The 12,644-nt window shown below is 39.9% G+C and overlaps 1 protein-coding gene and 1 long non-coding RNA gene across 3 annotated transcripts in view; one reads left to right on the top strand and one right to left on the bottom strand.

The window, feature by feature from the left end:
• LOC103150779 (cGMP-specific 3',5'-cyclic phosphodiesterase-like) overlaps positions 1 to 5,512 on the bottom strand; it is a 49,403-nt gene extending 43,891 nt beyond the window's left edge. The window contains exon 1 of the mRNA XM_016680911.1: positions 5,195 to 5,512. Coding sequence (XP_016536397.1) covers positions 5,195 to 5,292 — 98 coding nt within the window. The 5' untranslated portion in view covers positions 5,293 to 5,512. The remainder of the gene's footprint in view (positions 1 to 5,194) is intronic.
• Positions 5,513 to 5,819: 307 nt separating this feature from the next.
• Positions 5,820 to 9,783, top strand: LOC103150778 (uncharacterized). Of its 2 annotated transcripts, XR_477587.2 has the most exons (5): positions 5,820 to 5,904; positions 8,173 to 8,512; positions 8,822 to 9,040; positions 9,155 to 9,300; positions 9,607 to 9,783. It is a non-coding gene; the product is annotated as an uncharacterized LOC103150778 (long non-coding RNA). The 2 variants fall into 2 exon arrangements; XR_477586.2 differs by lacking the exons at positions 5,820 to 5,904; positions 8,173 to 8,512 and having other exon boundaries at positions 8,643 to 9,040.
• Positions 9,784 to 12,644: the final 2,861 nt, after the last annotated feature.

Here is a 12,644-nt window from a genome sequence, read left to right as displayed (position 1 = left end):
AACCTACAACATCATCATACTGTAGATGGTGTCACTGTGGATCATTCAACAATTGAGCACACTTTGCACAAACATGAGATTGATGTGACAGAAGCCTTTTCTGCACGCACAAGTTGTTCGAGGTATGGAAAAGCACATTTGGACAAGCCAGCTTCATTTTGGAATAAAATGAAGTGATCTAATGTTTGGTCTCAACAACAGACGTTATGTACGTTACGTCCTAGCTGTTAGCATAAATGTATTAAACTGCATTAACTTTGCCATTACAAAATCACAAAATGTGAATTCATTACAGGAGCATTACTACTTTTTGTAAGGAAATGTACTTAAATCAGAGATGGTGCTGCAGGAGTTTTCTGTTTCCTTAACATTTAACATGTTGAATTCAATTCAAATCTAACAGTAATGGACTAATGGGAAGTCAGTGATATAAATCGCAGATTTGTTTTTCATTGCACAGAAACAAATTCTTTGATGTCAGGATGTTTAGAAGTTATGCCTGTTCAGTCATGGAGACTGCAAGAAGAGATGTCCTTCACTGTATCACCATAAAACAGCCAAAACCAGTTCAGTCAAGTTCAAAATCATCGTAACAGAATAGAATATTTAATACCCAGGACCTGAAGGACATGGTAGATGGTAGCCAACACTGCACAGACGCATCACCTTGAAGAATATATCAACAATAAACAAGTTGTTGGCTCAAGTTGAAAAATGACTGCATAGTGCACAGCCATTTACCAAGAAATGTGCACTGTGTATTTGCACTTTTAATTCAAATAAAACTCTTCCTAGAAATCTTTATACCTAACTAATATGAAGAAACGTTCCGAGAATTTCCTTTGAAGGGCTTGGCTAAGGTAAATATTAAAGAACTTTGACAACAAAAGAGGGAATTACAGGAACAAAGAAGCTGTTGACACTACACAGATTTTCAACTTTATTATGCCAATCAAGTTGAAAAAGACAAACTCAGCTTGTTCAAAAGACCCTTAAATAGTTTAAGTTTGATGTTGAGTACTAATGTTTGTATTACATGATTTCTGTTCAACGTTACTTTTGTCCCTTAAGGCATACCGTAGTTAGGGCAGTGATGACTTTGTCACCTTGCCATAACCAATGTTGCTGACATCTGGTGGGGGAGTTTGGTAACCTAACCCCTGTGCTAACACATGGGAAAGACTTGTAAGATATGTGTGTTCTCCTTATAAATGAAACCACACACACATTCACACAAACACAAACACACCTTTATGCCCATCCATGTTCAATTGGATCAAGATCTGTAATACAGTTTGGAATACAGAACAGTTAAAGGGATCCTGCCTCGTGTCTTCATTATTCCATCTGCTGCACCTCATCCTAACATCTGGTCCTGAGCTTGAATCCTGGCCTAAGTGGTGTTCTGGCCGACACTCCAGGTTGAGAGCAGTGATAAACATCAGCAGTTTACAATCCTTTAATCCTAGAACAAACTCACCTATACAGCTTGAACATGATATAGAACCAATTTCTTAAATATAAACAGCTGCTGGCATGCTTGACTGCACTGGTAGTTTCTGTTATGGGTGGCATGGGCAACCACCCAGGGTGGCATGTTGTGGGGGCCAAAATGAGCCTTGTCTGCAGGTGTTGGTCAGAAGGACCAATGGAACAAAATGGCAGCCCCACTTTTGTCGGACTGAGCTGTACCTTAGCTGGTTTTAGACTTGCATTGAATGGCATCAAAAACTATTATCCTAACAAGTTCTGACATTAAATATCAGCAAGAAACAGAAAGCCTCGTCATGTTTAGAGTAAGCTTTCCACATTTTGCATAGCAATAACCAGGCAACAAACTGTTGCTCAGATGGAGCCACAAAGAGAAGCTACTCACACTTTGTTTCCAGATGCTGACATGAGCTGTTGCGTGGGTTACCTGGACCAACTCTTGTGCATAATCTGCCCATTTCATAATAATAATAATAATAATAATAATAAACTTTGTCATTATAGAAACAATGCAATACAATTACATGGATTATAACAAAGTTGGGTGATAAATGGTACTATGTGGCATTTCATACCCTTATGGCTACCAGGTATAATCTGTTCTTCAGTCTGCTTGTCCTTGTTTTTAATGCTCCTGTATCTGCAGCCAGATGGCAGCAGTTGGAATAAATTGCGTCCAGGGTGTGAGGAGTCTTTTAAAATGTTCCTGGCTTTCCTGAGGCATTTAATGAACACAGGTTCAAGGAAATGTATTGATAAAAAGCTCAAAGCATTCGCTGTCACATTCAGGACTCATAATGACCAAAATTTGTTGAGAAAAATAATTTTGAGACAGGATCATGTGAAACATGCAACCTTGTAACCTGGTGTTCAATGGGAAGCCCTTCATAATGCTCAACATTCTTAAAGTAGCACCTAGTTTTACAGAGGATACTGACCACTAGTTAATGGCTGACCAAAGAGAGGTAAATGTTCTTTCATTAAAATGTGATTTCATCGTGTTAATGTAACAGACAAGTAATGATGCATATCACTAAGGAATATCATTGACTTGACACAAAAATGTTCATGACTTACAGTAAAGAAACAAGAAAAAAATCCCAATTACTGATCCAGTTGAAACCAGAAGTTTACATACACTGAATAAAAAGACATCCCCACCCTTTTTACCATCACTGCCTGAAGTTAAATCAGACCAAACTTATTTTGTTTGAGATCAGGTAGGACAACCAAAATTATTTCTATTTACTAATGCCACAGTAATGAGTGAAATAATATGTCAGAAATTTGTTGATTAATGTCTTCAAAATTAGAAGTTTACATACTGTAGAGTATTTGGTAGCAACTACATGAATGTGAGTCAAACATTTTGGGTAGAGGTGTGCTGATCGATCGGCCACCCATCGTAATCGGCCAATTTCCGTGAAAAAGTGTATGATCGGTGATCGCCGATCACGGTCTCTTGTTGCCGATCACACAAACCGATCACCTGCTTCTCATTTCCCAGCCTGCCTGTGCAGCACTGCACAGACGATAAGCGATGTGGAACTATAACGCACTGAGTGAATGGGGAAGTTTGCGTGTTGCGGCGGAAAATTGAAGCACGTGGGGTGAAGGACGTCAAAATGCATCAACACGACGAATCTAGTATGGCATAAAAACAATTCCATACTTGACGGAGTTTAGCTACATCGAGGCTCACTGCAGTAAAAAAAAAAAAGACACATGGAGCGATAGCAGATCTGCCCACTGATCAATGTATCAGTCCATAATCATTCACACCCTCAGCAGATTTAGGTTTAATCTTTAAACTCGATCAACTTGTTTCTTCTGACTGGAAGTAATATCAAAATTTTGTTGTGCCCCAGTCAGAGACCCAACTTCAAATTTGATACAGAATCTAAAGCTAATTATTAAGTTGACGATAAGGAGGCCTTCCCGCCTCAAAAATGTGGCGCACATCACTAAAGATAAAAATTTAAAATGCAAAAGCATGTGATTGCTGTCAAGCTCAGAAAGATGGGGTACAATAGTATTCAACATGCCATTTTCAACAAAGTGGAAATACTTTTTCAGAACTATTACTCCTTTTACATTTTTTAGTATTATATTGATTTCTACGTCATTTTCTATTAGAAACAAGGGGTATAAATTAGGGGTGCACCAACTGTAGTTAATTTATGGACAATCACTGATCTTTAAAAAGCCTGGCCTGTCAAAATATTGCACTGGAGTCTGAATGTTAGCAACAGTGGGGTGACTATTGTCAATCACACAAGTGCAGACGTGGCCTGGTGGGCAGGTCTGTCAGTCAGCCCTCTCTCACAGCAGAGCACAAGGGGACAGTGGCTGACTTTCAGAGCTTGGAGGAGGAAGTAAAGGCAGATAGATAAGATCGGTTTCTCATGTAGGTATCGTCCACTCTTCCAAAATTAAGGAAGTGGGAGTCAATTTATCAGTGCATCCATAGTGTAAATAATATTCAGCTCATCTGTACATGCAAAACGATGTGTGTGGAGAGAGGGTGGGTTGACTACGGCTATATTTACACAGCAGGCAAATGCGACCCAAATCCAATATTTTTTCCCCAAACAAGACCCAAATCTCAATTTTTCATAGCAGTCTGAACAGCTGCTATTTGGTTTGGTTTTGTGCTTTCTGAACAGTTATTTGCTTTGGTTTTTAACTTTTTAAAGCAAAGAAAAAATCCAATCTGTGCCACTTTCATATGGGGTATTAAATCTGATAGATTCCAATAGTTTTCAAAGCTGCTGTCTGAACAGTGATGTTGCACTAATCCAACTTTTACATCGACATAAAACATGCATCATAATTAAGCACCAATATCCAGTAAATCCAGATGTCAGCAATGTTTGAAATTATATTAATGAAATTATAACATAAGTCCTGCGACAGACTGGCGACCTGTTCAGGGTGACCCCGCCTCTCGCCCAGAATGTTAGCTGGAGATAGGCACCAGCAACCCTCCTGACCCCAGTAGGGACAAGGGTGTACAGAAAATGGATGGATGGATGGATAACATAAGTCTGTGTCAGTTAAGAGCATCAAATCACAATGTCTTATCAGACTCAGTCTGGTGAACTCCCTTTCTTCCAACAAAACAAAGCTTAATGCATCTATAGGAGGTGTGGCTGAATCAATACCTCTGGAATAAATGCCACTTGTCAAGGCTGCAGAGAACCTGCTGTGTGATAAAAAGCATTTAAAAGTCAGTAGCTTTTAGGTCTCCAGGAAGACTGATCTGGAGTCTGTTCAAGAAGTAAACTGACTGACTTACCAGCTCTTGGGGGTCAATAACACATCGCTGCAGCTGAAGTGCAATACTTTCATTTATGATATTGGCCTATATATGTAGGCTCGTATAATTATCACCAAGAACCGATCCAACACTAAGCAATGAAAAATAGTCCCTAACAGCAGTAAAAGTTAATGATTACAGTGCTGGAGGCTGAACTAAGAGGGGCAGCTGATTGTGAACTGGCTGGTGAATTGTCAGAGTGAAGCCCACTACACCTGAACACGGGGTTCCACGCCTGACACTGGGACTGCTTATACTATAGCCGCTCGTTAAGTACAGGCAGGTAGACAGAGGAAATTAAACGGATTCGGAATGGCTGTGAAGAATGTGAACAGCACGCAATTAAGTAACCCCTCCATTCTGTCAAGCGCTTCGTATCTTTACCTTGATGCCTTCTTGACAAAGTATGAGTGGGTGAACTCCAAGTGGTCGTCCAGCCACGCTTCCATCCTCTCGTTTTCCGGGGAGCAGCGGTCCTCCATGGAGCTGAAATAACTACAAGTTTTCTCCCGCTGAAAAGCTCCGATGTCTTACATCTGCGCGCGGTGCGATAAAGTACTAGGGGCGCGAGCGCAAATCCCCTCGCTGGCCGAAGGCAGCAGCTGAGACTGCGCGCGGCGCTTCCGAGTTGCTGAATCGAGTCTGGGAGGGCTGAGTGGAGCACGAGGGAGAGAGGCAGAGGGCAGTAAGTACCCCTCTGACGGAGAGACTGTACAAACAACAGCCCCTACAGCAACAGAGCCTATAAACCAACTATACTTTCAAGCACACGCAACTTGGGAGGGCTGAAAATACATGCCGGTCTGCAGACTTGATATGCAAAACTTTCTGCCAAATTTAATTTATGTTTTTCTTTTTAGAGATATACAATTCTAACAAAATGACATGATTTTCAAGAAGTGCGGCTTTCAGAAAAAATTGCTTTCTATAATATTCCCTAGACATTATTGTCTTTATGTGAATGTTTCCTATTTGATTAAAGTAATTGTTTTTTTTTTTCTCATATGTAATTTCAGGTGACAACATGAAAGTCATACAGAAATGTCGTCTGGCTGAAGATGTCAGACCTCAAAGCAGAAGCCCAAGAGGATCAGGTAAAAAGTTTTTGTAAGGCAGTAATTAGGATTATTATCTGCAAAGAGAGAGAGAGAGAGCTGTTCATGGTTTCCTTCAGTTTGATCCCTTTATGTTGCTTCAATGTGTTTAGGAGTTACTACAGTATTACAGACCACTTANCACACACACACACACACACTCACTGGATAAAAGATGCCCTTTCTTTCATGAAAATGGAAAAAAATAGAAATTCTCTCAAACGTTCTGAAATCACATTTTCAAGAATCTGGTCACCATTTTTGTATCATGCCATGTCTTTGATGCTCGATGTGACCGAGTGGTTCTCCCCTCACTTCCTGTACAACAATCAATCAAATCAATCAAATTTTATTTGTACAGCACATTTCAGCAGCAAGGCATTTCAAAGTGCTTTACATCATAACAAACACAAAAACAGATAGTCATGCAACATAGAATCAACAATCAAAACATTACATAAATCAAGTGCCATCACTAAATTTGTAATTGATTACGTTTCAAATAAGTAATCAATATTTGAAACGGGTGGGTTTTTAGTCGAGATATAAAGGCACTAAGTGTTTCAGCTGTTTTACAGTTTTCTGGAAGTTTGTTCCAAATTTGTGGTGCATAGAAGCTGAATGCTGCTTCTCCTCGTTTGGTTCTGGTTCTGGACGCAGAGCAGAACCAGAACCTGAGGGGTCTGGAAGGTTGATACGACAACAACAACTCTTTAATGTATTGTGGTGCTGAACCGTTCAGTGATTTAACAACAGTATTTTAAAATCTATTCTTTGAACGAGTGTAGGGACTTTAAAACTGGTGTTATGTGCTCTATCTTCCTGGTTTTAATGAGAACGCGAGCAGCAGGGTTCTGGATCAGCTGCAGCTGTTTGAGTCATTTGTTGGACAGACCTGTGAAAACGCTGTTGCAGTCATCAGTGCGGCTAAAGATAAACGCCTGGATGAGTTTCTCTAGATCTCGTTGAGACATTAGTCCTCTAATCCTGGAGATGTTCCTCAGGTGACAGAAGGCTGACTTTGTGACTGTTTTTATCTGGCTCTGAAGGTTCAGGTCAGAGTCCATCAACAGCAAACCCCTAGTAAAAAAAAAAGTATACTTTAGTATATTAAATTTTAACATACTTTAGCATACTTTGATTAATGTACTTAAACTGTACTATTTTAGAACAACTTTTTTGTGCTTAGTATATTTTAATAGTATTTAAATAGTATTAATTTACAATTTTTAGTATAATTAGTATACTTCAACATACTTTTTTGGAACAACTTCAAGTAGTACTTAGTATACTTTAAGTATACTTTTTTATATAGTATTCAAGAGCTTGATTAGTATATTTTGAGTGTACTAATTCTGTCACAGAATTATATTAAATATATAATTTTAATATACTTTAAATATACTACTAACATATTAGTAATGTATTTAAATTACACTTAATTTTTATTTTTGATTTACTGCTATTGCTAATAAAGTACAATTTTAATTACTCATAAAACTCATCTTTATTCCTACTTTCCTATTTTGTTCATTACATGCATAACGCCACTACAACTATATGAAAAGATGAATTACACATGATGTTCAAGGTAATTTAAATATTTTGTTTTATTAACGACATTTTAAAATTGTTCAATTTTACGCACAACTTTATGAACTTTACATAAATTATCAGTTGACAAGTCAGAAGTGAACGCAATGAACATGAAAATTTAAGTGTGATTAAAAAACAAAGTTATTACTTTAAAGAACAAAAATAAAAGAACTTTTAAAATTCAAAAACAGAGAATTAAAATAAAAGAATATTTTAATATGAACATCCCATTTCTATTTATTTTTTCAATGAAGTGTTCGTTGTTACATTTGCGACGGATAGCTACGCCACCTCAGAAGCTGTAGAATTTGGATATTCCAGTAGAGCAGCATCTGCAGAACAGAACAGAGCAAAAACATTTTCATCAATATTGACTATGTTAGACTATCTGGGAATGAACCAAAAACACAACATGTTACATTTTGTGTTTCAACAACGTGTATATATATATATATATATTAGAGATGTGCCGATCAGGTTTTTTCCTGCCGATACCGATCACCCATGAGGGCCNTTCAGTTTGATCCCTTTATGTTGCTTCAATGTGTTTAGGAGTTACTACAGACCACTTAGAAATACATGATAATCAAGTATTATTGGACAAAACTTTGAATAATTGAATAAATCATGCTGATGTTTATGCAGGTTTTTAATTAAATGTTTTTGTTACAGGTGAACTGAGGTCTATTCAGATTCTGAGGAAAAGCCACAGATCCAGAAAATCTCCCCTATGACCAGCAGCCACAGCCTCCCACCTGTCCTCCACCTTCACTCCCACCTGTCCTCCACCTTCACTCCCACCTGTCCTCCACCTTCATTCACTCCCACCTGTCCTCCACCTTCACTCCCACCTGTCCTCCACCTTCACTCCCACCTGTCCTCCACCTTCACTCCCACCTATCCTCCACCTTCACCATCTCATCCACCAGCTGCTCTGTGTTCACCTGTTGCTGTTTAGTCCAACCAGTAACTCCACTAACCGACTCCCTTCAATTGGAAATTCCTCTATCAGGTAAATTTAACCATCATGTAAAAACAGTGACTACACTTTGTGTATGTATCATATTTTTAATTGAATTATTTATAGATGTAAGGGATTTTTGGATTTGATTAGTTGACGACATGAATATAACATGTAAATAAAGGTTTGTGTGGTGGGAGTTTTGTCTGTTTTAGTTTTCCTGCGTTAATCCAGGTGAGCTGCAGCAGAGACTCATCTAAAGCAGGACAGAGTCCTGACCTGCAGGGCTGAACACCCCCAGTCTACATTGTAATAAATTATTATTTTACATTACAGCTTTTTTATTATTATTCTTTGCAGACTGAAGCATTCTGTGTAACGTCTTCAAAGCCTTAAGGAGCTGAAGAAGTTTGCCTGGGAAACCCCGGGATGCTGCGAGTCGTTCTGACCCGTCTGACAGTCACTGGTTCTGCTGAAGAGATGGACTCACTGGATGAGCTCGGCCTTCCAGCCTCCACTGCAGAGAAATTAGAAGTCCTGAACCAAAAACTGGAATCAGGAGCTGTTCAGAAATAAATGGTATGTATAATTTTTTGAAAACATAGTTAGCCTTTCTCTTCACATTATTCTTTCCTTCCATCAGGTGCAGTACTGTTTAAATATTAACTTTTAAATTCTCTGTTACTTTTTTAGCTGGATCTCAGAGGGACCTGATCTGCTGTCTGCAACATTTTATCCAAGATCCTTTCAAACCACCAAGGAGAGCAGCAGAGATCTATTCAGACTGGGTGGAGAGAGAAGTCTTTCTGGTCACCAGCTCTTGATGACTGAAATATTTAGTAAGTATAATCTCATCCATCCATCCAACCATTTTCTATACCCTTTGTCCCTTTGTGGGGTTGGGAGGGTTGCTGGTGCCTCTCCAGCTAACGTTCTGGGCGAGAGGCGGGGGTCACCCTGGACAGGTCGCCAGTCTGTTGCAGAATCTCATGTGCCTTTCAGTCTAAAATTGTGTGAATTGTTGTATATTATCCTATAGCTGGACTTATTATGCATATTTCTCGGTAGCCAATGAAACGTTTTGTTTCATAAAACCATGAATACACGTCTCAGTTTAAAATATATAAATTTTGTCTGTTTTTCAGAGGCTGTACCAAAGAACCAAGCGACGGATTCAGAACACCAAAAGTTTTAAGGCTCAAGGTTGTCTGGTTTGTTTTTTTGTTGTTGTTTTTTTTTTGCTATTATTATTTTGTGCATGTGTCAACGCTCAGAAAATAAGTTCTGGTGTAAATATTTCTTTTAAAATTATATTTTTAAGCACCGGGTTACTTTGCTGACTTTGCTTTGATTTTTTATTATTGTGAATGTATTTTCTAAAAACCCATTGTATTAAAATGTATACTGTGCTGTTTTACTGTGTTCTAAGAAGATTTCATGTCTTTTTGGTACATATGTATAAATAAATGTGATTATCATATTTTGCTGTGGGTAGTCTTTAATGTTAATACTATAAAATTAATACCTTCTTTGCCAAGTGTTTTTAAGTGGTTGTCATCGATTTTACAATTTATTACATTAGATTAATGTCTTGGAAACAGAAGACAACCGTTCCATGTGAAAACAGTAGGTGTGGGGCCAGCTTTCCTTTTCTACAATTTGTTAAAACATTGGATTAATATCGCATGGTAATGGAAGACAACTGTTCCTCATGAAAACCTTTCATTCCAATAAAATTGCTGCTATGTTAGCATTTCCACGGACCTAGCATAACCATTATATAGCTTTTGATTTTTGAATAAAATGCGAAAGTCCTCTGAAAGTAATCAACGGACATTCAAATGAAAGTCCGCCGAAAGTCTAATGGTGGTCGATTTTGAGTCCGGTGAACGTCCCGCGGACGTCTTTTGGAGTTTCATTTGGACGTCGATCAAACGTAATCACGGACGTTCGGCGGACGTTCAAGACAATGCTCCAAACATTCAATGCTAGCTGGGTGATTCTGTTGAGATCTGCGTTTCTTGTGTATTTATTTCTAGGTTTTTTGAGTTTATTTAGTTCTGAACCCGACCAGAAAGGTGAGGACGCAACAAAGGCCCGTGAGGCGTGGATCCAGCAGCAGCTGGAGTTGGCCAAACGGATCTCTACAAGAATGTAGAGATTGCCTTCTCCGCTGCTGCTGGAAGAACTGGGTCTCGCCTCCGACTTAGACTCACCCAAGAGACAGAGGCCACGGTGGAGGTCCAAAGAGGAGTTTATTGGAGCAGCTTCTCCCAGCCCAATGCTTTGGAGGGGATTGCAGCTGGCGATTTGCCCTCCTGGAGCTGGACCACGCCGCTACTGCCGCCCTGAGCCGCCGGAGGTCCCGGCCCCTGGGCAGAACCCCTGCTGCCTCCAGCTGCTGCCTGTCCCTTGCCAAGGTGGCATGCACCTCAGCTGCCGCCTGTCCCTGAGCAGAAGTGGCGCGCACCTCTACCGCTGCCACCAGTCTCTGCACCGAGGCAGCGTCTCTCCCTGCTGCCACAGGTCCTAGTGCCCGCTGCTGTGGAGCAGCTCCCAGAGTCTGCTGCTTCTCTGACTCCCTGTGCTCCCTCCGAGACTCCCTGTGCTCCCTCCAAGACTCCCTGTGCTCCACCAGAGCCAGCTCTGCCTCCAATGGCCATGCCCACCGAACCCTCCTCTAGGGGTCCACCTGCCCCCGTGGCCAGTCCCCGGACCTCCCACGAGGTGTCCTCCTTCTGCACCGTGGCTGGCCCCCGGACTATCCATGGCAGGTCCTGCTTTCGCCGTGATATTTTTCTTTTTGTTTTGGACTGAGTTTCTTCTGTTTTGTCTCTGGACTCTTGCTCTCCACCCACCCTGATTGGGTTGTTTTTTTTTGTTGTTTTTTCCTGGACTCTAGTTGTTGTCGATGTTATGTTTCTTATAAATCCGCCAGACCTGTAGAAGTTTCATTTTGTGTGTTTTATTTCTTAGACGTTTACGGTAAATAAAAAAAATAAAATAAGAAAAATCTAGTTATTTCCACACAGTGTCCAGAAAGGGGTGGTGTTCTGCTTGTTGCCGAACACAGCTTTGGTCAGCATCCAGCGTTATTCATGTGCTTTATTTAGGACATATTCCGTGCCGTTTTCTAAAGAAGTATTAAAATATTAAAAAGGTAGATTAGCTATAGGGGCAAAATATCCCGACCAAATTTGTAGTCAAACATTATTTGTAGTAATAGTGACGCTAAACGGGACTAATGTCTTGTTTACAGTTTGGCAACGATATTGGAAACAGCAAAAGTCATTTATGTTAATGTTTAACATAGCAGCTTAATTAAATAATAAACGTAAACTTCTGAGAAAAAAAAACACACAAATGAAACTTCTACAGGTATGATGGATTTATAAGAAATCTGCTGAGTAAGCAGTATGTGACGTAACATCGATATGCGCATTACCACAAGGTATGCTGGATTTAGGGGGAAGGCAGAACACTGGTTTTAACGGAGCATGCGTCGTTCAGCAGCGCAGCTGTTGTTCCTCCTACACTTTGGACTGAAACATTGTTCTAACAATATTGGGGGGCGGGGGGATACCTAAAAATTTATTCTTATTTTTTTCTTAGATGAATGGCAGATTTACTTTGTTCATTTCTATTGACATTTTTCTATTGATATTGTTTCAATACAAGGGTTTCTTTCATGATTTCTTTGGGGGGGACAATTCTAGACTTTTCCAAGATTGAGGGGTTCCAGACCCTCCCTAGCCCCCCAGGATTTACGCCTATGCACTAGATTGCTCCCGAGTGGCGGACAAGATGAGCCACCCACCCATTTGGGTGTAGAACCAGGTTAATGCAATAACGATGGTTTTAATGAGGAAGTGTACAGAAATCCAGGCAGCACAGGTGAGCAGAGACAAGGAGCTCAGACTCTGGTAGCAACTGGTAAACAGTACACGAAAGGAAAACAATGACGAGATATGACAGTAAAGACTAGGATACGACAAGGAGCAGGGAACACAGGTGGGATTAAATACCAAGGGGTAATCAGGGACCACGAGACACAGCTGGGAGCAATCAAGGGCAGACTAGACAACACAAGAATTAAATTAACACACAGAAAACTAAATCCTCACAATAAATGTAAACCCCCCAAAATAATAAGATATTACATATAGTATCTTTTATATATATA

Source organism: Poecilia formosa, unplaced genomic scaffold, assembly GCF_000485575.1.
Source record: "Poecilia formosa unplaced genomic scaffold, Poecilia_formosa-5.1.2 Scaffold262, whole genome shotgun sequence".
NCBI lineage: Eukaryota > Metazoa > Chordata > Actinopteri > Cyprinodontiformes > Poeciliidae > Poecilia > Poecilia formosa.
The sequence above is the reverse complement of the archived record's forward strand: the minus strand, read 5'-3'. Positions and strand labels throughout refer to the sequence as shown.